At 43.9% G+C, this 26,049-nt stretch overlaps 1 protein-coding gene across 18 annotated transcripts in view; it reads left to right on the plus strand.

Moving 5' to 3' along the window:
* The window catches only part of LOC137353703 (regulating synaptic membrane exocytosis protein 3-like), a 1,492,914-nt gene that overhangs the window by 1,362,459 nt on the left and 104,406 nt on the right, over positions 1-26,049 (plus strand). For all 18 annotated transcript variants that reach the window (XM_068020069.1, XM_068020075.1, XM_068020096.1 and 15 more), the window contains one exon: positions 12,956-13,197. In XM_068020069.1, the coding sequence (XP_067876170.1) occupies positions 12,956-13,197 (242 nt within the window). The remainder of the gene's footprint in view (positions 1-12,955; positions 13,198-26,049) is intronic.

Below are 26,049 nucleotides of genomic sequence, written 5' to 3' on the forward strand. Positions count from 1 at the left end.
CAGTGGTTTGTGGAGCAGCGCTTGGAGTGGCTATAAAAGCCAATTCTAAAGTGACAGTCTTTCACAGGCGCTGCAGATAAAATTGGTTGTCGGAGCTGTTACACAGTTGGCTCTCTACTTGCACTTCTGTCCTTTTTCCTGCCAACTGCTAAGTCTCTTCGACTCGCCACACTTTAGCTCTGCCTTTATGGCTCTCTGCCAGCTCTGGTGATCGCTGGCAACTGACTCCCATGACTTGTGGTCAATGTCACAGGACTTCATGTCACAATTGCAGACGTCTTTAATGTGGAGACATGAATGGCCGGTAGATCTGACACCAGTGACAAGCTCGCTGGACAATGCGTCCTTGGGGATCCTGCCATCTTCTATGCAGCTCACATGACCAAGCCATCTCAAGTGCCGCTGACTCAGTAGTGGGTATATGCTGGGGATGTTGGCCGCCTCAAGGACTTCTGCGTTGGAGATACGGCCCTGCCACCTGATGCCAAGGATTCTCCGGAGGGAGCGAAGATGGAATGAGTTGAGACGTCGCTCTTGGCTGACATACATTGTCCAAGCCTCGCTGTCGTCGAGCAAGGTACTGAGGATACAGGCTTGAAACACTCGGATTTGGTACATACTGGCAGTCGAAACCACACATACCCAAAAGCCTCATGATTTCTCCCTTAGTCTTAGGGCTAAGGAACTCCACCAATGCTTGTACTTTTATTGTTCTTAGCAACACTTGCCCTTGCCCGATGATGTGCCTGAGGGAGGTTACTCTTGCTTTTGTAAATTCACTTTTGGCAAGGTTTACCACTAAGTCAGGTGATCGTACTTTTCTAAACAGAGCTTTTAGTTGTTCCACGTGGTCCTTCCAAGTGTCACTGTATACCAGCACATCATCAAGGTAAACCACACAGTTAGGAACACTGGTTACCACCTGGTTCATTAGTCCCTGAAAAGTGTCTGGGGCATTTTGTAGCCTTAATGGCATCACTCAGCATTGGAAAAGACTGTCTGGTGTGACAAAAGCCGATATTTCTTTAGGGTGTTAAAGGAACCTGCCAGTATCCCTTTAACAAATCTATTTTTGTAAGAAACATGGCACTGTCCACTCTTTCAATGCAGTCATTCTAGCGAGGAATTGGGTCGGAGTCTGCCTTTGTTACTGCATTAACCTTTCTGTAGTCTATGCAGAATCTAATTGAACCATCAGGTTTAGGTGTTAACACCACTGGGGAACTTCAGCTGCTTTGACTGGGTTCAATTGGGTAGTTTTCCAGCATGTATTGGATTTCTGCTTTTACCTGGGCCTGTTTCTCTGCACTTAAGTGATAAGGATGCTGTTCTATAGGAAAGGATTTCCCTACATCCACATGATGTGTGGCTTAGGTTGTACATCCTGGTTTGTCCCGACAGACTCCTTTAAATGTTGTGAGTAGCCTTGTCAGATCTTATTGTTCTGCATCTAAATATGAACATAAGAACATAAGAAATAGTAGCAGGGGTAGGCCATTCAGCCCCTCAAGCCTGCCCCACCATTCAATAAGATCATGGCTGATTTGTCCCAGGCCTCAACTCCTATTTTGAGCCTACTCTGCATAACCCTCGACTTCCTGAGATTTCAAAAATCTATTCACCTCCTCCTTAAATACATTTAGTGACCTAGCCTCCACAACTCTCTGAGGCAGAGAATTCCAGAGATTCACCACCCTCTGAGAGAAAAAATTCCTTCACATCTCAGTTATAAATGTGTGACCCCTTATTCTGTAATTATGTCCCCTAGTTCGAGATCCCCCCACCAGTGGAAACATCTTCTCAACATCTACCCTGTCAAGCCCCCTTTGAATCTTAATATGTTTCAATAAGATCACCTCTCATTCTTCTAAACTCCAGTGAGTCAAGGCCTAACCTGTTTAGTTGTTCTTGATAAGACAACCCCTTCATTCCAGGAATCAGTCTCGTGAACTTTTTCTGAAGTGCATCCAATGCTAGTAAATCCTTCCTGAAATACAGGGACCAAAATTGTATGCAGTACTCCAGGTGTGGCCTCCCAACACCCATACAGTTGTAACAAGACTTCCCTATTTTTAAACTCTAACCCCCTCGCAATAAAGGCCAAAATTCCAAATTACTTGCTGTACCTGCATTCTAATTTTTTGTGCTTCATGTGCAAGAACACCCAGATCCCTCTGTACTACAGTATTTTGTAGTCTTTCTCCATCTAAATAATAAGCTGCCTTTTTATTCTTCCTACCAAAGTGGATGACCTCACACTTTTCCACATTGAACTCCATCTGCCAAGTTTTTGCCCACTCACTTAACCTATCTATATCCCTTTGCAGATTCTTTGTGTCCTCATCACAACATGCCTTCCCACCTATTTTTGTATCATCAGCAAATTTGAATACACTACACTCTGTCCCTTCCTCCAAGTCATTTATATAGATAGTAAATAGTTGAGGTCCTAGGTCTGATCCTTGTGGCATCCCACTAGTTACGGCTTTCTAACCTGAAAAAGACCCATTGATCCTGACTCTCTGTCTTCTGTGTGTTAGCCAATCCTCAATCCATGCCAACACATTACCCCCAATACCCTGAGCTCTTATTTTGTGCAATAACCTTTTATTTGGCACCTTATCGAAAGCCTTCTGAAAATCCAAATACACTACATCTACCGATTCCCCTTTATCTACTCCGCTTGTTATATCCTCAAAGAACTTTAACAAATTTGTCAAACATGATTTCCCTTTCATAAAACCATGTTGACTCTGTTTGATTGCATTATGTTTTTCTAAATGTCCTGCTATTTCTTCCTTATTAATGGACTCCAGTATTTTCCCAATGACAGATGTTAAGTCTATAGTTTCCAGCTTTCTGTCTCTCTCCTTTCTTGAATAGGGGTGTCACATTAGTGGTTTTCCAATCCACTGGTACCCTACCGGAATCTGGTGAGTTTTGGTATATTATGACCAATGCCTCCACTATCTCTGCAACCACTTCTTTTAAAACCCTTGGTTGCAGGCCATCAGGTCCTGGTGACCTGTCTGCCTTTAGTCCCATCAGTTTTTCAAGCACCTTTTCCCTCGTGATAGTGATTGTTCCAAGTTCCTCCCTCCCATTTACACCTTGCTCATCTATTATTGTTGCGATGTTTATAGTGTCCTCCACCGTGAAGACAGATGTAAAATATTGGGTTAAATTATCTGCCATTTCCCGGTTCCCTGTTATTAATTCCCCAATCTCATCCTCTAAGGGCCCCACACTTGCTTTAGCTACTCTCTTTTTATATACCCGTGGAAGCTCTTACTGTTTGTTTTTACATTTCTTGCCCATTTACTCTCATAATCAACTTTCTCCCTCTTTATTAGTTTTTTAGTCATCTGCTGCTGGTTTCTAAAAAATTCCCAATCCTCTGGCCTACCACTAGCTTCTGCCGCTTTGTACGCCTTTGTTTTTGATTTGATACTCTCCTTAACTTCCTTTGTTATCCACAGGTGGTTCGACCGGAATAAGTGTCTGCTGAGTGTCATGAAATATCTGCTTCAACGTCTGCCACTGCTCATCTACTGACTTCCCCTGTAGTCTATTTTCCCAGCCTGCTTTAGACAACTCTTTCTTCATACCTTTGTAATTGCCCTTGTTTAAGTTGAAGACACAAATTGAAGATTTGAGACCCAAATTGCTCACCCTCAAACTGAATTTGAAATTCTACCATGTTCTGATCGCTTCCCCCTAGAAGATCCTTAACTACGAGATCTCTTATTAATCCTACCTCATTACACATTCTTCTTTTTTTTTCTTTGGCCTCCTTGTCTCGAGAGACAATGGATAAGCGCCTGGAGGTGGTCAGTGGTTTGTGGAGCAGCGCCTGGAGTGGCTATAAAGGCCAATTCTAGAGTGACAGACTGGTCCACAGGTGCTGCAGATAAAATTGGCTGTCGGGGCTGTTACACAGTTGGCTATCTCCTTGTGCTTCTGTCTTTTTTCCTGCCAACTGCTAAGTCTCTTCGACTCGCCACACTTTAGCCCCGCCTTTATGGCTGTCCGCCAGCTCTGGCGATCGCTGGCAACTGACTCCCACGACTTGTGATCAATGTCACAGAACTTCATGTCGCGTTTTCAGACGTATTTAAAGCGGAGCCATGGACGGCCGGTGGATACCAGTGGCGAGCTCGCTGTACAATGTGTCCTTGGGGATCCTGCCATCTTCCATGCGGCTCACATGGCCAAGCCATCTCAAGAGCCGCTGGCTCAGTAGGGTATATAAGCTGGGGATGTTGGCCGGCTCGAGGACTTCTGTGTTGGAGATATGGTCCTGCCACTGATGCCAAGGATTCTCTGGAGGCAGCGAAGATGGAATGAATTGAGACGTCGCTCTTGGCTGACATATGTTGTCCAGGCCTCGCTGCCGTAGAGCAAGGTACTGAGGACACAGGCTTGATACACTCGGACTTTTGTGTTCCGTGTCAGTACGCCATTTTCCCACACTCTCTTGGCCAGTCTGGACATAGCAGTGGAAGCCTTTCCCATGCGCTTGTTGATTTCTGCATTGAGAGACAGGTTACTGGTGATAGTTGAGCCTAGGTAGGTAAACTCTTGAACCACTTCCAGAGCGTGGTCACCAATATTGATGGATGGAGCATTTCTGACGTCCTGTCCCATGATGTTCGTTTTCTTGAGGCTGATGGTTTGGCCAAATTCGTTGCAGGCAGCCGCAAATCTGTCGATGAGACTCTGCAGGCACTCTTCAGTGTGGGATGTTAATGCAGCATCATCAGCAAAGAGGAGTTCCCTGATGATGACTTTCTTTGCTTTGGTCTTCGCTCTTAGACGGGCAAGGTTGAACAACCTGCCACCTGATCTTGTGTGGAGGAAAATTCCTTCTTCTGAAGACTTGAATGCATGTGAGAGCAGCAGGGAGAAGAAGATCCCAAACAGTGTGGGTGCGAGAACACAGCCCTGTTTCCCGCCACTCATTATAGGAAAGGGCTCTGATAAGGCGCCGCTATGCTGAATTGTGCCTTTCATATTGTCATGGAATGTGGTGATGATACTGAGTAGCTTTGGTGGACATCCGATCTTTTCTAGTAGTCTGAAGAGACCACGTCTGCTGACAAGGTCAAAGGCTTTGGTGAGATCAATGAAAGCAATGTAGAGGGGCATCTGTTGTTCACGGCATTTCTCCTGTAGCTGATGAAGGGAGAACAGCATGTCAATGGTCGATCTCTCTGCACGAAAGCCACACTGTGCCGCAGGGTAGACGCGCTCAGCCAGCTTCTGGAGCCTGTTTAAAGCGACTCGAGCAAAGACTTTCCCCACTACGCTGAGCAGGGAGATTCCACGGTAGTTGTTGCAGTCACTGCAGTCACCTTTGTTTTTAAAGAGGGTGATGATATTGGCATCGCGCATGTCCTGTGGTACCGCTCCCTCGTCCCATCACAGGCAGAGCAGTTCATAGAGTGCTGAGAGTATAGCAGGCTTAGCACTCTTGATTATTTCAGGGGTAATGCCGTCCTTCCCAGGGGCTTTTCCGCTGGCTAGAGAATCAATGGCATCACTGAGTTCCGATTTTGTTGGCTGTACGTCCAGCTCATCCATGACTGGCAGAGACTGGGCTGCATTGAGGGCGGTCTCAGTGACAACATTTTCCCTGGAGTACAGTTCTAGGTAGTGCTCAACCCAGCGGTCCATTTGCTTGCGTTGGTCAATGATTGTGTCCCCTGATTTAGATTTGAGGGGGGCGATTCTGATGCACATTACTCATTACACATTACCAAATCTAAAATAGCCTGTTCCCGGGTAGGTTCTGCAATGTGTTCTAAGAAACAATCCCTGATGCACTCTACAAATTTGTCTTCCATGTTACCCTTGCCAATTTGATTTGTCCAGTCTACATGCAGATTAAAATCACCCATGATAATTGTCGTGCCCTTCTTACACGCTTCCATTATTTCCTGAATAATACTTTGTCCTGCAGAGAGGCAACTCCTCGGGGCCCTATAGACCACTCCCACCCGTGATTTCTTTCCCTTGCTATTCCTTATTTTCACCCAAACTGATTCTACATCACAATCTAATAAACCTATATCATTACTCAAAACTGCACTGATCCTTTAATAACAAAGCTACCCCACCTCTTGTTCCTTTCTGCCTATTCTTCCGGAACGTCGAATATCCTTGAACATGAAGATTCCAGTCCTGGTCATCCTGCAACCATGTCTCTGTGATAGCTATCAAATCATATTCATTTATTTCTATTTGTGCCGTCAGCTCATCTATCTTGTTACAAATGCTATATCCTTCAGATAAAGAGCCTTAAGCTTTGACTTTTTACCATTTTTATCTGGTTCTAATTTCTGGTGTACTCTTGTGCTTGTATTCTCTGTCCCTTCCTGTCACACTCTGATTAATGTATGCTTCTTCACTACCCTGCACCTCTGCTCTCTCATTACTTTTCAACTTTTTAAACTTCCCTTCAATTGAACCCGTACCCCGCCCCCCCACCCACTATTTAGTTTAAATGAAAGAATAGCGTCCAGTCACTAAAGGTCTGCTATCTGACCCGAACCCAACAGGACCCAACGACGTGTTGGGTTCGGGTTAGGTCAGGTTGCACTTCCGGGTCCGGCTTTTGGGCTTGGGTCGGCCTGGGTCGGACGCGCTCTATCACGGATCAGTGGCTTCAATGTTAATTTAATTTTTGGACTAGAAAGGTGGTTTTGTTACAGTTATTTTAAGCTTGTGCAGATCAGCAACAAAGTGAAAAATGGAAGGTAAGTTAACTGATGGTTGGGTCGGGTTGGGCGCGGGAACAAATGAAAGGACTCGGCCGGGTTGGGGTCGGGTCGGATGTGGTTCTGTTGGGCTCGGGTCAGGCTTTTTTTTTTGCAGACCCAAGCAGGCCTTTACCAGTCACCCTAACAATTCAATATTAGCTAACCGGATAGTAGGAGGTTCAATTTGAGAATTCTGCCTCATCCTCACTATCCCTTTCATCCTTCACTGCCCCACAACCTGACTTATCTGTGCTTGCTTATCCTCCTCCTGGTGATGATATTGTTTTAACATATTGATATGACACAGCGATTCTTTTTCCAGCAATCTGGGGTGTCAATCAAATAATTTCCCAATTCTCTTGACCACTTTATATGGACCACTGAGCCGTGCTTTCAGCGGTTCACCCTATAAAGGCAGTAATACTGACACCTCATCCTCTGGTTGACATGTTTGGTTCTTGGCATGCTTGTCTGCCCATTTCTTGGTTGTTTGGGAAGCTTTAAGGTGTTCCTGAGCCACTTTGCAGACTCTCGTGAGCTGCTCCCGGAACACGGATACATAATCTAGCGCAGAAGATATGTCCCTCTGTTCTAAAAACCTTTCTTTAATTTGTTTTAGGGGACCTCTTACCTCATGTCCGTAAACTAATTCAAAAGGATAAAGCCAGTAGACTCACCAGGTGAATCCCTGGTGGCAAACAAAAGAAATTCTAGCCCTTTATCCCAATCATGGGGATATTCACTACAGAGTGCCCTGATCATCATTTTGAGGATCTGATGGTACCGTTCTAAAGTCCTTTGTGTCTGTGAGTGGTATGCTGAAGACGTTAACTATGTTATACCCAGATTATTCATAACTTCCTGGAAAATCTAGATATAAAATTGGAACCTTGATCCAACTGAATCTCAATTGGTCATCCATATCTAGCGAAGAACTGGGTTAACTTCTCTACCACTACCTTAGTAGAAGTTGTTCTCAAGGGAATGGCGTCTGGGAATCAAGTAGCCATATCCATGATAGCGAGTATATATTGGTGTCCTGCTTTTTGTTTTCGGTAAAGGTTCTACAGAGTCTGCCAACACCCTACTAAATGGTTCCCCAATAACAGGTATGGGAATTAGAGGTGCCGGTTTTATGGCAGGTTGCAGTTTTCCCACAATCCCGCATATATGGCATGTTTTACAAAACTGCACCACGTCCTTGGAAAGACCTGGCCAGTAAAAATATCGACATATACGTGATTGGGTCTTCTGGATCACAACATGTCCTGCCATAGGATTTTTGTGGGCTATCTTTAATATTTCCCAGCAATACTTGGCAGTACCACTTTCTGGCGAACTACCGTCCAGTCTTCGTCGCAGGTCAGTGAGGAGGTCTCCACTTCCTCATCAGAATCTCATTCTTTATATAATAGCCTTCTGGAACTCCCTTTGCCTCAGCTTCTATTAGAGCTGATTATGCCACTTTCTTTAACTCTGGATCAACTTGCTGAGCCTTGATCGGAGAAGACTTACTGAACATTTCCTTCGGATTATCCAAATCCCCAAAGAAAGTTTCAGATATTCGGCTATCTGTCTGTGGTGCCAATTTTACCTCCGACAATGGAACTTGTTTAGTCTTTGCTCGGGTCACTACACATGAAGGAAAAATTCCTGAAACCTTTTCCTGCAACTGTTCTGTCTCTTTGACTTCCCTTGGTCTTTCTGTGACTACTGGAGAAGCTACAACCTTCGCTCCGGCAAAATCATTCCCCAGCAGTAGGTCAACTGCGTCTACAGACAAACTATGGACAACCCCTACGATTACCATTCCAGACGTTACGTCACACTCAAATTGCACCCGATACCAAGCTATGGGTATATACTCCCCACCGATACCATTCACTCAAACCTTGGCATTCAATGTGCTCTCTGGTGGAAAAGTTATTACCTTCCCCAGCAAAACAGTTTGGGTGGCTTCTGTATCCCAAAGTCTAACTATAGGTTTACCTGTCTCACTTGAGGGATAAGGAGTTACTTTTCCTTTTGACAAGAATTCCCAGAACTCTCAGGTATCTTGTTCACGTCCCCCTCACTCACATCGGTTTTTGTACTTGGCCTTACAGCAGCAGTCAGAGCTACAGCCTGATCTGTCGTACTCCCAGTCAGGGCCCCTTTCTCTGCATTGGCCTTGTGCACCCCAGTGAGTCCCTTGGGCTTACCCCACAACTTCCAGCATTCTGCATGAAGGTGTCCCACCTTGTGACAATGGTAACCCTTATACTTTCGGACCTCACTTCCACCCTCAGCAACTTCATTTCTGGCCTGAAGAGCAGGTCCCCGAGGCATTCCTAGCTGTCTTTTCTTGTCCCCACTACTTGCCTTCCTTTCACCCTCCACCTTCTTTCATTATCGGGTTTGTGGGGGTGACGGACAAAGGGTTTGGGCTCATAAACAAGCTCAATCATCAGCAATTTCCACTGCCTGTCTGGTCGTTGAAACCTTCTGGTTCTCTACATGGGTTCTTACCAATGGAGGGAGTGAATTTTTAAATTCTGCCAGGAGAATTATTTCCCTAAGGGTCTCATATGTGGCCTCTACCTTTAATGCCCGCATCCAATGGTCAAAGTTAATTTGCTTTACCTTGTCAAATTCTAGCTAAGTCTGCTCAGGCTGTCTCCAAAATTTCTGCCTGTACGCTTCAGGTACTAACTCATATGCAGCAAGATTAGTCTTTTTTGCCACCTCATAATCTGCAGAAGCATCCTCAGAAAGCATGGCATAAACTTCATGAGCTCTGCCCATCAACTTGCTTTGCATAAGCAGTGTCCAGCTTTCCTTTGGCCACATCATCTGTCTGGCTATCTGTTCAAAAGAAATGAAGAATGCCTCTACATCCATTTCCTCAAACTTTGGGAGGGTTTGCACAAATTTAAACAGCTCTCCACTGGGTCCTGGGCTGAGTCATATCTTTCCTCACCAGAATTTTGCTTGGAGGCAAGGCCACTTTTTTTTCTTAGTTGCACATTTTTAAATTCAAATTCCCTTCCTTTTCTTTCTCTTTCCTTTTCCTCAAGTTTAAGTTTCTTCATTGTCAATTCTCTTTCAAGCTCAAGTTTGTTCATTACCAATTGCAGCTGAATCCTAGCTAATTCAATTGCACTACCATCTAGATCACGTTTTTCTTCTTCCAATTTCAAAGGCTGTGCCTTCAATAATGACTGCTTTCTTAGCGCCTGGTTTTAACTCTAACTTCAATTTTGCTGCCAATGCTACTAGCCTAACCTTGGTTAAGTTTCTCAAATCACTCAGGGATAAGTCGTCCTTCTCCAGAAAGGTCATAGCAACTGACAGAGAAATTCCAATCATGTAAACTTTACTCCAATGCACAAGAAATTTGTTTTGTTCCTTTTCCCTTTTAAATTATTATTACCCCACTTATAATTGCATGTTGTCAGCTTTGGGTTATCTCGCACAGAGCCCCTATTATATGTTATGAGGCGGGTCCACTCCAGGTCCACTTCTCCACAGATCACACCATATATTTCGATGCCCGTGTGATACTAGGTATATAGGCCATATGTCCCAAAGACTGACAAAACTTATCAAACAACATGTTTCTTCCGCTGTTTGCAATGGACAAGGTACAGGCCGTACCCAATCAGTCTGTGCTTGCAAAACTCAAAACAGTGTCCAACATTAGATGTGATTCCGCGATTGAACAACATTTGCTAAATAATCCTCAGTGTGCTAAGAATTACGCTGACAACCAATTGAAGGTTGTCAGTCGGGCTCGCAGTGTAACGCATTTGCGCGTACTGGAAGCTATATATATTAATACACAGGGCCCTGTTCTTTGCAGACAGAAAGAACGTGTATACACATTGCGCCTGTTTCAGCTCAACAAAACAAGTGACAGCCATTTGCTGGTTCATTCTTCAGGGCAATGCCTTGACCTATCAGTGTCAAGCTGCCTGGTTTAAATTTCAAACAAAGCTTGGCAGTTAACTGTCAGTCACCATAAACTGGTGCATTCTCCATGGCAACGCCTCTACCAATCAGAGTCTACTTGCCAACCAATCAGCACTCTCTGCTCATATGGTATTAATTTGTTGCTTCCCTTACATTGGTATTCTTGAGAATTGTCCTGATGAGTGCAAGATGAAAAGCTTTGATAAAATATGTATTTTTTTCAGCACTATACATTTCTATTAGTATGTAAAATAGTGGAATGAAAAGCAATACTGCATTGCAGTGCTCTGGAAATTTCCTGCATTAAATTGGAAGGGACATTCTGTTTCAATTCATCACTGCTGCTTTGGTCTCAGCCTTCTGTAAATCTGTAAATCTGTAACTGTTCAGTAACTCTGATTGGATCACTTCTAATAAATGAAATATACCAGCTTATCAAAGAGCTGATATATTTAAAAACTCTACATATTAGAATGGTACCAGGGATATGGGACTTCAGTTATGTGGTAAGACTTGAGAAACTGAGGTTATTGTCAGCAAAGAGGGATAGGGAGATTTAAGACAGGTTTTCAAAATCATGAATGGTTTTAATAGAATAAATAAGGAGAAAATGTTTTCAGAAGCAGAAGGGGCAGTAACCAGAGGACACATATGTAAGATAATTGGCAAAAGAACCAGAGGTGACATGAGAAAAACAGCTTTACACAGTGAGTTTTGATTTGGAATGAACTGCCTGAAAGTAGATTCAATAATAACATTCAAAAGAGAATTGAATAAATACTTGAAAAGGAGAAAAATTGCTGGGTAATAGAGAAGCAACAAGGAATGCAACGAATCGGATAGCTCTTTCAAAGAGCCCGCATAGGGTGATGGACCGAATTGGCCCCTTTGACACTCTCTTATTCTACGATTCTCAGACTGCTCTGTACTCCTCATTATATCAAAGATGCAGAGTTTGCCAAAGTGATGAGTAATAAACTACCAGTTGGTTATGACAATCTCAGAGACTGTGTTTGAAGAAAGTCATATCTACACTGCAAGACTGGACAAGAGTTATACCAACTCCAACTCATATCCTATTCTCTGCCCATTGTCCTGACTGGACAGGGTAGACATTTATATTCAAGTGTTGTAAGATTTTCCATTATGCCAATTTAAGAAATGAAGTCGCTGACCCCCATCTCCGGCTGGACTCCACAGACACCATCACAGGTTGGAATAAGCTGATTTCCTCAATTTGTTTTCATGTTACATCTGGGCTATTCTTTGTAAAATATGAGACACAATCGTATTCGGCAGTTGTCTTTCTGTCAGATGTCATGAGCACAGTGCTCTGTCAACTGAACTTTCCAGCCAAGTGGTTCTTAATATTGGTTCCAATGTGTATGGAGATATTCCCAATTATTGATGTCCAGTTGATCAAAGCAATGAGTCTAGTAGGAAAATTGAAACAATCTATTGGGACAAATGATCACTCAACACTTGCCTATTGGACTCAGCTTTACTCATCACCAAGATTCTGTACAGTCTCAACAGCAATTGTGACCATAGAGTAAGGAAGAATCCCACAGCCAATAGTGCTTTCAAGATGCTGATGCGTTGAGGGTCTTATGTCTGAATATGCTCGCTGTAAAAAGTGTTCTTTAAAAAAAGCTCCTGAGGGAGCTGACTCGCGCTGCGGTTTGGTTTCCATATGTCCGCTGGTGCCAGTCTTCATGCCCTGGCAGAGCACTCAACATGACGAACATCACAGCCATGTCTAATCATTGCCCATTGTTCAAGGCTCTTGTTGGAGTCATTAATAGTGATCTGGAGTAGAAATCCTGACACAGTTTTCCCCTCTCTAATCCAAGCAACACTGCCAACTGACAAAGAACCTGGGACTTTCCTCAACTGTGTGGCTCAGTACCAACATGAGCTGCACCCCTTTCATTTGAAGGCCATCTTGAAATGGGTCTTTCAGTTTTATCATCAATCTATAAATTGAGAATCAAGACTTATGAAAACTTCCCAGTTCAGGTAAAACTCTCCAGACTATCTATCTCAATGTTAACAAGAGGTGTTGGATCTTGGCAAATCTGACCCATACAGACCTTAGATCCACAAAAAGTTGCAGTATAAAAACATTATTATTTTTCTTCAATCAGCAGGATTATGATTTAAGGCAAAGTGTACCAATTTATTTTCCATCTGTTTTCTTCCCTTTTCATGTTTTCCCATGATGAATTGGTTGTGGAAAAAAGTGCATTTACCTCTAAAATGCAAAGCAGACAAATGGGGACGTCAGGGAGACATATTATGAAGAGCACAAGTGTAAGTGAAGAGATGTATAGTCTGGAAAATAACGATGGCAGTCAGTCGGATACTGCTGTGGGAACAGTAGGAACAGGGGGCAAGAAGCGAAGATCAAGTCTGGGTGCCAAAATGGTGGCCATTGTTGGATTGACAAGAAGGAGCAGAAGCACCTCTCAGCTCAGCCAGACTGGTGAGTGTTCATTTTTGTGGTCACACATCACTATTTTCAATTTTACAAGCTGGAAATTAACAGTTGTAAACAGTGGAATTGCAAATTAAGATGTTTTATTCACAATAATACATTTTTTGATGGCAATAGCTATGTCTTTTAACAGAGCATGTGTGTAACATTGAGTAAATCAGCAGTGTGATTATTGAGCTGACTAAGTGACACAGAAGGTAAGTGATTTATGTGCAGGGAAGAGTTACTTTTAAGTTTATGACTATGTGCCTGAACTGTTCTGTCCCACATATATAATATTACAGTGCAAATGAAGAGAAAACTTGGTCAGATTACATTTTCAGGACAGCTTAAGGTGAAAGCCATTGTGTAAATCCTCCACTGATACCCCTACTTTAATTAGTCAATCTGGAACACCTACCTTGGTCGATATCATTGAATTCCAATTTGCAATCTAACCGTTACAATCTGAAGCCTTCCATCTAACAGTATGAGGCCTTCCTAGTTCTAGTGAATAGTTCTTTAGTAGGCTTTGAGCTGTCCTCTTTGCTTGTCCATTTAAGAGTAAAATTGATTTATTTCAAAAGGAATGTTATACCCCAGAATTAATGACTGGAAATCTGGAAATTGATAAAGGGATGATTTAGTGATGCAGCCTCACTGGATTGAAGTGCAGGTTGCAAAGAGGCTCCATGCCAGGAATGGAGTATAGCAGAACATTCCCATAATATCAGCAAGATCTGGTCACAGCATTTTATCTAATGATAGGATTCATGCAACCAAAGCCATTCATCATTTTCACAAGAAGTATGTTTTGAAAGAGTCTCCAAGCTGTATCTTTCAACATCCTCTTACAAGCAAGATTTTCTGGCTTGCATGCCATATAATGTTGAGGACATGATCAGGGTTCACTGTAATCCCTACCACAATCAAATGGGCTGCCAATACTGGCACTCGTGCTTATATTTCTTTTGTTGCTTTAACCTTGCATGATATTCATGAACAGCACAGCAAATACTCACAGTGATAACTGCTGATCCTAAATGGGTCCAGCATTGTATTGGCCCTTTAATCATACCACTAATTATGCTATCTGCTGGAAAAGATTTGTTGCAAAAACATGTCATGACAAATCTCAGTGTTATGGTTTGTTTTGGATTAACTGGGTAGCACAGTGGGTTAGATACTGAGAAAGTTTCTTACTTGTTCTCAAATTGTGGACAATGATGGCATGGCTATATTTATTTCCAATCCCTATCTGACCTGAGAAGGTAGTGGTGGGCCTACACCATGAACTGATGGTGATGGCATTCCCACAATGGTGTCAGGAAGGGAACTCCAGGATATGGACTCAGTGCTGATGAGGGAACAGTAATTATATATAAAGTATAATCAGTGTGTTTTACTTCCTGGTTTGGTGTCTGTGAGGATTCTTCAATCTGATTGGCTGTTCAGCCTGTTTGATGACTTTGTGGACATCAGAGAACCCCAGGATGAAATTGACATTGTAATAGAGGAATTGCTGCTGTAGAGCTCGCTAAATTATTGCAGACAAATTTCTTCAAGGTCAGCGGTGAGCACTGTCCCTTCGCCATTGACTGTAAGATCTGGGCCAAAGCTCTGTCTTTGTGGAATAATAGTTTTCCTTCAGATCGAGGCATTTTCAGTTGTTTTGCAAATTCTTTGATTCTTTTCACAAAATTTGTATTTGAGCATGATGAAGCTTTTTAGGAACACAGGAACAGAAGGAGGCTATTCAGCCCCTTGAGCCTGTTCCGCCATTCAGTGAGATCATGGCTGGTCTGTGACCTAACTCCACATACCCGCCTCATGTCCCTTAATACCATTGGTTAACAAAACTCTATAAATCTCAAATTTAAAAATAACAATTGAGCTATCATCAAATGCCATTTGTGGAAGAGAGTTCCAAACTTCTACCACCCTTTGTAAGTAGAAGTGTTTCATAATTTCACTCTTGAAAGGTCTGACTCTAGTGTTTAGACTGTGCTCGCTAGTCCTAGACTCCCCAACCATAGGAAATAGTTTATCTCTATACCCTATGTGTTTCCCTTAATATTTTGAAAACTTTAATCAAATCACCCATAACCTTCTAAAATTCATTTGCCACAGTTTTGCCCATTCACTTAACTTATCAGTATCTCTTTGTAATTTTATCTACACTACTCCCACCTACACTGGTTACAATGCCGAGTATCTTTGTGCCATAAGCAAATTTGGAAATATGGCTTTCTAGCCCATCATTTAAATCGTTAATGAATACAGTGAATAGTTGACGCCTCAACACAGATCCTTGCAGGACATCGCTGCCAATTCTGCCAATTTGAATATCTGCCCATTATCCCGACTCTCTGGGCTGAATTTTACAGCCCCACCAACGTCAGGGGTCGTGGTGGGGTGGGGGCTGGAAAACGCCTCCGGGGAGGCTAGCCACGGGCCTCGATGCGGGGAAGGCTTGGCCTGATATTGCCGGTGGCATCGAGGCCTTGTGGCAGCTCCCCCACCGCTCGGTGATGGGTGCCCCATTTAAATATTTAAATGTGTTTAAATAAACAAATTGATTACTTACTCACTCCCACAATCCATCCCGGAGCAATTTTGGTGCTGGTGGCTGGCACGCCCATGCCTTCGACCAAGGCGGAACACCGGTGGGGAGGGGGTTGTTTTTCAGTGCGGGTGTCGGGGAGCGGCTTTCGAGCAATTTCATTGATGCAGGGGATGGTGGAAAGGGGTAAAGTTTAAAGTTGATGAAATTTGGCGGGGAAGGTCGGGAGCACAAGTGTTTTGGGGTGCGAGAGGGCAGGTAATTAATTCTATGCTTATTAGGGGGGCGGTGAGAGAGGGTCAGGATCACTTTATTTAATTTTTAAAAATCAGTATTCCTTTAAGTATTTAAATTGCAATGTAGGGCTAGAAGTCCTTTAAAAATGGCGTCAGAGCCAACTCAAAGCTGGCTGACACCATTACTGCCCACCCCGCCACGTCATCGTTTAAATGAGCTACTGCATTTAGTATCGCAGCAGCTCTGCAACGTGTGGTCTGGGCGGGCAGACCACCATTGTTTACGTGCAGTCCTCTGTCCCTTGCCATTCAGCCAAATTGGCTAACCAAGGCAATAATTTACCTTTCATTCCACGAGCTTCAACTTTAGCCAATAGTCTCTTCTGAGGAACTTTATCAAATGCCTTTTGGAAGTCCAGAGAAAATAACATCATAGACATTCCCTGGTCCAGTACTTTAGTCACCTCTTTGAATAATTCTGTCAGATTCATCAGACATAACTGACCCTTTACAAATCCAGCTGAAAATTTTCAAGGTGTTCAGTCACCCTATCCTTAATTAATAGACTTTAATAATTTCCCGGCAACAAGCAGTCTGTAATTCCCTCGTTTTGCTCTCTCATCTTTCTTAAATAGCAGAATGACATTCACAATCTAATTGCTGAATCAAGAGAACTATGGAAGATTATAGTTTGGCATCTACAATGTTCTCACCTACTTCCTTTAAAACTCTTGGGTGGAAACCATCTGGTCCTGAGGATTTATCACTCTTTAGTGCCATTATTTTCTTCAATACTGTTTGTTTATTTATGTTAATTTGAGTGACTCCCTGTCCCGATTCAATAACAGCTTCCTTGGGATGTCTGGCATGCTGATCTCTCCTCGATTGTAAATACTGATGCAAAATAATTATTCAGCATGTATTCCATTTACTTATTTTTATTGGAAATATTATTTGTTAATGAAAAGAAAATTCTGTTCATCACTAGTACTGTTCAGAAGTTTAGGTCAGATTTTGATTGTTTTCAATAAAGCTACATTTCAGTGAGATATTGGCCCAGATTTTACAGTCATTGGTGAAGGGACAGTGCTCACTGCTGGCCTTGAGGAAAGCTGCCCACAAAGACCTAGCGAGCTCTGTAGCATCAATTCCTCTTTTATACCATCGGTTTCATTCTGGCAATCTATGGTGTCCAGGAACAGTTAGGCCATAAAGCAGGCTGAGCAGCCAATCAGTTTGGAGAATTCTCACAGACAGCAAACCAGGAAATAAAAGCACTGATTATCATTCACTTTTTAAATCATTTTACAGAGACCAAAATAAAGATTGGGATGCACACATAGGATTAAAATAGCAACTGAAATGTCACGAATCGAACAAAAATACCTTTTATTATCACAAAAATCTACAGTTTTTCCTGGAATTGAGGGAATAACGGTCTAGATTTCTGAAATTAGTTTTTTTCCAGACCTGAAAAGTTCTTCAGCCATAATTATGACTTAGTATGTCATTAAAAACTCAGTTGCACATAATTCAACAAGCTTTAGTATTTTCAATGCTTTTACAGTGAGAATAATGAGTAAAAAGTTGAAGCTGACATCAGATCAGTGATTTCTGTGCTGATTGCATCTGTGAAGATTGCGAGAACACACCCTATGGAGGAGCAGGGTATCACTGACAGCAACTTCTGGATTTCCACGTTTAACTGTGCAGGTGTGGACACATGAAGTTGCTGTCAGTTTCAGTGGAGTAATGACAGTGAACGTTAACAGTTTCACCGTTATTACTACCATGGAATCCAGGCCAATGCATAACAAGAGCATAACAATTTTGGCTCTGGATGGAGATCTCCAGCTTCACTCCCCCCTACCTCCTGCATGCTCATCATAGAGAGATTCAACAAAGAAGGAGACCATTCGGTCCGTCGTGCCTGTGCTGGCTCTTTGTAAGTTAGTCCCACTCCCCTGCTTTATTCCCATAGCCCTGCAAATTTATACACTTCAACTATATATTATTTTGCATTTTGAAATTTATATCTGAATCTGCTTCCACTATGCTTTCAAGCAGTGCATCGCAGCTTCTCATAAAACGCAGCTACAAAAGAATTCCCCTGAAGTGGCCACAGGAAATCTTCAAACTCGGGCTTGTGTTTGTAACACTAGCACATACAAGTAGAGGAAATCTTCCCACTGCGGTTGCTATGTCACTGACATACACAGTGGAAATCTTCCCGCTGTGTTTGATATTGTCAGACCAAAGGGACCAGGGGAAGAATGAACAGAGGGACAGTGATATACAGGGAAAGACCCTCTAGTTCATCCAGCCTGTCCCATGCAATTCTGATACCTTGAGAATTACAATAAATGCACTCCATTCCAGTTGAAACAATGCGATTTCCTGGGAGAGGTGAAAGCCACAGTCTGGGAAAACCCACCTCTGAAATTCCTGTCCAACCCGTCTAGGCAATCAAAACTTTTCCAGGAGACACTCTGGCCCTGAATTCCTTGATGTACCTGCCTTTTGTAAGAGGTGACCTCTGCATCAGCTAGAAACAGACCCAGCTCTCACTTGAAGGAATTCAGTGAATCAGTGTCCAGCACACAAGCCAGCAGCTTATTCCTGAAATTCACTATTCTCTGGGAAAAGAACCACCTCCTGACATCTAACCTAGATCTGGCCGTATACAGCTTGAAACTGTGACCCTCTGCTCCTCTCTAAACTGTTTAATTGGTACAAAGTATCGACTGGATCACAATCTATTCCATTCATTATCTTATAAACCTCAATTAGATCATTCCCAAATCTACACTTTTCTAAAGTGTAGAGTCCCAACTCTTTTAGCCTATCTTGATAACTAAGATGCTGCATACTGGGAATTAGTCTAGTGACCCTCCTCTTCACCCTTTCCAAAGCTTCAAATTCACTCATCATGTGAGGAAACCATAACTGGACACAGTGAGGCCTGGCCAAGGCCTTGTACAAGGACAAGATAGAAAGCCTTATCACTTTTTCCAGAGAATCTTTTACCGAAATTACTACTTAAATCTGCCTGCTTCACAGAATCACAGAATTGTTACAGCGCAGAAAGAGGTCATTTGGCCCATCGTGTCCGCATCAGCTCTCCTCATGAACATTTCACCTAGTTCCACTCCCCACCTTCTTCCCATATCCCTTCACATTCTTCCTTTTCATATCAATGTCTAATTCCCTTTTGAATGCTTCAGTTGAATCTGCCTCCACCACACTTTCAGGCAACGCATTCCAGACCTTACCCACTCGCTGCATGGAGAAGTTTTTCCTCATGTCATTTTTGCTTCTCTTACCAAATACTTTAAATCTTTGCCCTCTCGTTCTCGATCCTTTCACGAGTGGGAACAGTTTCTCTCTCTCTCTACTCTGTCCAGAACCCTCATGATTTTGAATACCTCTATCAAATCACCTCGCAGACATCTGTTCAAGGAAAACGGTCCTAACTTCTCCAATCTATCTTCATAACTGAAGTTCCTCATCCCTGGAACCATTCTTGTGAATCTTTTCTGTACTCTCTCCAATGCCCTCACTTCTTTCCTAAAGTGCGGCGCCCAGAACTGGACGCAGTCCTCCAGCTGAGGCCGAACTAGTGTCTTATACAAGTTCAACATAACCTCCTTGCTCTTGTACTCTATGTCCCTATTAATAAAGCCAGGATACTGTATGCTTTATTAACTGCTCTCTCAACCTGTCCTGCCACCTTCAATGACTTATGCACATATATACACCCAGGTCCCTCTGCTCCTGCATTCCCTTCAGAATTGCAGCCTTTATTTTATATTGTCTCTCCATGTTCTTGCTACCAAAATGAATCACTTCACATTGAACTTCTTCTGCCACCTGTCCCCCAATTCCACAAACTTGTCTATATCCTTTTGAAATTCTACACTATCCTCCTCACAGTTCACAATGCTTCCAAGAGTTTGATCATCTGCAAACTTTGAAATTGTGCCCTGTACACCAAGGTATAGGTTATTAATATATATCAGGAAAAACAAGGGTCCCAACACTGATCCCTGGGGAACTCCACTACAAGCTTCCTGCAGCCCGAAAAACATCCATTAACCACTGCACTTTGTTTCCTGTCACACAGCCAATTCCGTATCCATGTTGCTACTGCCCCTTTTATTCCATGAACTAAAAATTTGCTGATAAGTCTGTTGTGTGACACTGTCTCAAATGCCTTCTGGAAGTCCATGTACATCACATCAACAGCATCGCCCTCATCAATCCTCTGTTTCCTCTTCAAAAAAATTCCAGCAAGTTAGTTAAACATGATTTTCCTTAATAAATCCATGCTGGCTTTCCTTAATTAACTCACCTTTGTCCATGTGACTATTAATTTTGCCTGAATTATTCTTTCTAGAATTTTCCCCACCATTGAAGTTAACTTGACTGGCCTGTAATTGCTGGGCTTATGTTTACACCCTTTTTTGAACAAGGGTATAACACTTACAATTCTCCAGTCCTCTGGCACCACCCCTGAGTCTAAGGAAGACTGAAAAATTATAGCCAGTGTTTCCAGGATTTCCACCCTCACTTCCCTCAGTATCCTTAGATGGATCTCAGCTGGTCCTGGTGCTTTATCCACTTTAAGTACAGATGACCTATCTAATACTTCCTCTTTATCAATTTTAAACCCTTCTAGTGTCTGAATTACCTCCTCTTTCACTATTGCATGGGTTGCAACCTCTTCCTTGGCAAAGACAGATGCGAAGTATTCATTTAATACCTCCGCCATGCCCTCTGCATCCATGCGCAAATCCCCTTTTTGCCACCTTATTGGCTCCACTTTTCTTTTTACCGCCCTTTTACTATTTATATATTGATAGAAATTTTTGGGATTCCCTTTTGTGTTAACTGCCAGTCACTTTTCATACTGTCTCTTTGCTTCGCTTATTTGCTTTTTCACTTCCCCTTTGAACCTTCGATATTCAACCTGTTTCTCAATAGTATCTTCCACCTGGAACCTACTGTAAGCACACTTTTTCTTCTTTATCTTAATCTCTATCTCTTTTGTCATCCAGGGAGCTCTGGATTTGTTTATCCTATCTTTTACCTTTGAGGGAACATACGTTGACTGTGCCCAAACTATCTCTCCTTTGAAGGTAACCCATTGTTCAGCTACCTGCCAACCTTTGACTCCAATTTATTTGTCGCAGATCCGTTCTTACCTTATTGAAGTTGGCTTTCCCCCAGTTAATTATTCTTCCTCTGGATTGTTCTTTGTCCTTTTCCATAGTCAGCCTGAACCTTATAATATAATGATCATTGTCCCCTAAATGCTCTCCTACTGAAACTTGATCCACTTGGCTCACCTCATTCCCAAGAACCAGGTCTAGCAGTGCCTCCTTTCTCATTGGACTAGAAACATACTGCTGCAGAAAATTTTCCTGAACACACTCTAGGAACTCTTGCCCCTCACTGTCCTTTACACAACTACTATCCCAGTCTATGTTTGGATAATTAAAGTCCCCCATTATAACTATCTTATAACTTTTGCACCTCTCTGTAATTTCCTTGCAAATCTATATCCTTCCCATTAGTTGGTGGCCAACAGACAATATCGAGCAATGTAACTTCACCATTTTTTGTTCCTTAGCTCTAGCCAAATTGATTCTCTCCTCGACCCCTCTGGAACATCCTTTTCCTCCAGCATTGTAATGCTCTCCATAATCAATACTGTCCCCTCTCCCACTTTTTTCCTTTTTCTATCTTTCCTGAACACCTTGTATCCAGGAATATTTAACACACAGTCCTGCCCTTCTTTGAGCCAGGTCTCTATTATAGACACAGCATCATATTTACACATGTCAGTCTGCGCCTGGAATTCAGGAACCTTATTATTCACAAACATGCACATGAACCCTGATTTAGACTTTATTACTTTCTCCCTTGCTCTGACCCCACCTAATAACTTACTATTCGTACTCTCATGCTATCTATCTCTCCCAGTATTTTGTGCACCATGGTATTCCTCTCTGATATTTTGTGTTGCTTCCCACACCCCTGCCAAGTTACTTAAAACCCTCTCTAATCTTCTTCTTTGGCCTCCTTGTCTCGAGAGACAATGGGTAAGCGCCTGGAGGTGATCAGTGGTTTGTGCAGCAGCGCCTGGAGTGGCTATAAAGGCCAATTCTAGAGTGACAGCCTCTTCCACAGGTGCTGCAGATAAAATTGGTTGTCGGGGCGATTACACAGTTGGCTCTCTCTTGCGCTTCTGTCTTTTTTCCTGCCAACTGCTAAGACTTTTCGACTCGCCACGCTTTAGCCCCACCTTTATAGTTGCCCGCCAGCTCTGGCGATCGCTGGCAACTGACTCCCATGACTTGTGATCAATGTCACAGGACTTCATGTCGCGTTTACAGACGTCTTTAAAGCGGAGCCATGGTGGGTCTGGTACCAGTGACGAGCTCGCTGTACAATGTGTCCATGGGGATCCTGCCATCTTCCATGCGGCTCACATGGCCAAGCCATCTCAGGCGCCACTGGCTTAGTAGGGTGTATATGCTGGGGATGTTGGCCACCTCGAGGACTTCTGTGTTGGAGATATGGTCCTGCCACCTGATGCCAAGGATTCTCCGGAGGCAGCGAAGATGGAATGAATTGAGACATTGCTCTTGGCTGACGTACGTTGTCCAGGCCTCACTGCCGTAGAGCAAGTTAACAGGCTTGATACACTTGGACTTTTGTGTTCTGTGTCAGTGCGCCATTTTCCCACACTCTCTTGGCCAGTCTGGACATAGCAGAGGAAGCCTTTCCCATGCGCTTGTTTAATTCTGCATCGAGAGACAGGTTACTGGTGATAGTTGAGCCTAGGCAGGTGAACTCCTGAACCACTTCCAAAGTGTGGTCGCCGATATTGATGGATGGAGCATTTCTGACGTCCTGTCCCATGATGTTCGTTTTCTTGAGGCTGATGGTTAGGCCAAATTCATTGCAGGCAGCCGCAAATCTGTCAATGAGACTCTGCAGACACTCTTCAGTGTGAGATGTTAATGCAGCATCGTCAGCAAAGAGGAGTTCTCTGATGAGGACTTTCCGTACTTTGGTCTTCGCTCTTAGACGGGCAAGGTTGAACTACCTGCCACCTGATCTTGTGTGGAGGAAAATTCCTTCTTCTGACGACTTGAACGCATGTGAGAGCACCAGGGAGAAGAAGATCCCAAACAGTGTAGGTGCAAGAACACAGCCCTGTTTCACGCCACTCAGGATTGGAAAGGGCTCTGATGAGGAGCCGCTATGCTGAATTGTGCCTTTCATATTGTCATGGAATGAGGTGATGATACTGAGTAGCTTTAGTGGGCATCCAATCTTTTCTAGTTCTCTGAAGAGACCACTTCTGCTGACGAGGTCAAAGGCTTTGGTGAGATCAATGAAAGCAACGTAGAGGGGCATCTGTTGTTCACGGCATTTCTCCTATAGCTGGCGAAGGGAGAACAGCATGTCAATGGTGGATCTCTCTGTTCGAAAGCCACACTGTGCCTCAGGGTAGACACACTCTGCCAGCTTCTGGAGCCTGTTTAAAGCGACACGAGTGAAGACTTTCCCCACTCTGCTGAGCAGGGAGATTCCACGGTAGTTGTTGCAGTCACCGCGGTCACCCTTGTTCTTATAGAGGGTGATGATATTGGCATCGCGCATGTCCTGAGGTACTGCTCCCTCACCCCATCACAGGCAAAGCAGTTTGTGCAGAGCTGAAAGTATAGCAAGCTTGAAACTCTTGATGATTTCAGGGGTAATGCCATCCTTCCCAGGGGCTTTTCCGCTGGCTAGAGAATAAATGGCACCACTGAGTTCTGATTTTGTTGGCTGTACGTCCAGCTCATCCATGACTGGCAGAGACAGGGTTGCCTTGAGGGAGGTCTCAGTGACAACATTTTCCCTGGAGTACAGTTCTAGGTAGTGTTCCACCCAGCGGTCCATTTGCTTGCGTTGGTCAGTGATTGTGTCCCCTGATTTAGATTTGAGGGGGGCAATCTTCTTGACGGTTGGCCCAAAAGATCTCTTAATGCTATCATACATCCCTCTGATATTTCGTGTGTCAGAGGCCAGCTGAATATGACTGCATAGGTGTTGTCAGTAGTCATTTGCGCAGCGCCTGGCTGTTCTTTGTGCAGCGCTTCTGGCAGCACTAGCAAATCACCCTGCAAGTAAATTTGTCCCAGCTCTGTTCAGGTGCAACCCATTCGGCCTGTACAGGTCCCATTCGCGCCAGAGCCGGTCCCAATGTCCCATGAATCTAAAGCCCTCCCTCCTGCACCATCTTTCCAGCCACACATTCATCTGCACTATCATTCTATTTCTATACTCACTTGCCCGTGGCACTGGGAGTAATCCGGAGATTACTACTTTTGAGGTCCTGCTTGCTAATTTCTTACCTCGCTCACTAAACTCTTTCTGTCGGACCACATCCCTCTTCCTACCTATGTTGTTCGTACCCTGTGGACCCTGACTGCTAGCTGTTCACCCTCTGGCATCAGGGAGACAACACATCATCCTGGATTCATGTCTGCGGCCACAGAAACGCCTGTCTGCTCCCCTGACTATCGAATCATATCACTATCACTCTTCCAGTTTTCCCTGTACCCCCCTGTACATCTGAGCCACCCGTGGTACCATGGCCTTGGCTCTGGCTGCACTCCCCAAATGAACCATCACTTTCCTCAGTATTCAGAACTGAATACCGGTTGGAGAGTGAGATGCACTCAGGGGTCTCCTGCAGTACCTGCCTGTTTCTTTTTGACTTTCTGGTGGTCACCCCTTCCCTCTCTCCCTGCATAGTCAAGCTGAGGAGTGACTACATCTATAAATGTGTTATCCTTGAAACTCTTAACCTCATGGATGCTCCGCAGTGACTTGCTCAAGTTCTGAAACCTGGAGCTCAATCTGCTGCATCTGATACTTCCTACACATGTGGTTACCCGGGAAATAGGAAGTACCCTGAAGTTTCCACATAGCACAGAATGTGCACCCAAAAGGTTGGAGCAGTCCTGCCATTCCTTTATCTGCCAGGTAAGAACCTTGTTTCTGCTAATAAACCTTTACCAATCCTAATAAACTTTACTACTATTAATAAACAATACTTATGCTAATAAATGTTATCAATACTGATAAATGCTACTAATAATTAATATTCCTCACTAGTAGTAATAAATGTTACTTTAAACAAGACACATCAGTTTATTCCCTAGTTTAGATGAGGTAGCTGGGAAATACTCACCAGCCAATCACCTACCTGCTTCCCTGTGAAGTGACACCTCGATTTTTCTTTTTGAACGCGGGCTCTGAACTGACAGAGCGGCAGCAGCAACTAGCCCCGCTCCACTCCCACTGCTCACTGTCAACTCTCTCCCTCTCTCTCCTAGGCTATTTATGCCCCGCTCTGCTCCCACTGTTTCCCACTGCTCACTGTGAACTCTCGCTCTCTCTTGGGCTATTTATGCTCCACTCCACTCCAGCTGTTTCCCGCTGCTCACTGTGAACTCTCGCTCTCTCTCTCCTGGGCTGTCTATGCTCTGCGCTGCTCCCCACTGTTTCCCGCTGCTCTCTGTGAACTCTCACTCTCTCTCTCCTGGGCTCTTTATGCCCTGCTCCGCTCCTGCTGTTTCCCGCTGCTCTCTGTGAACTCTCGCTGTTTCGTGGGCTATTTATGCCCCGCTCTGCTCCCGCTGTTTCCCGCTGCTCCCCGCTGCTCTCTGTGAACTCCTGCTCTTTCGTGGGCTATTTATGCCCCACTCTGCTCCAGCTGATTCCCACTACTCTCTGTGAACTCTCGCTCTCTCTCTCCTGGGCTCTTTATGCCCCGTTCTGCTCCCACTGTTTCCGCTGCACTCAGTGAACTCTCTCCCTCTCTCTCCTGGACTCTCTATGCCCTGCTCCACTCCCGCTGTTTCCCACTGCTCGCTGTGAACTCTCTCTCTTTCCTGGGCTCTTTATGCCCTGCTCCGCTCCCGCTGTTTCCCACTGCTCGCTGTGAACTCTCTCTCTTTCCTGGGCTCTTTATGCCCCGCTCTGCTCCCACTGTTTCCC

This window comes from Heterodontus francisci, chromosome 3 (genome assembly GCF_036365525.1).
Source record: "Heterodontus francisci isolate sHetFra1 chromosome 3, sHetFra1.hap1, whole genome shotgun sequence".
NCBI lineage: Eukaryota > Metazoa > Chordata > Chondrichthyes > Heterodontiformes > Heterodontidae > Heterodontus > Heterodontus francisci.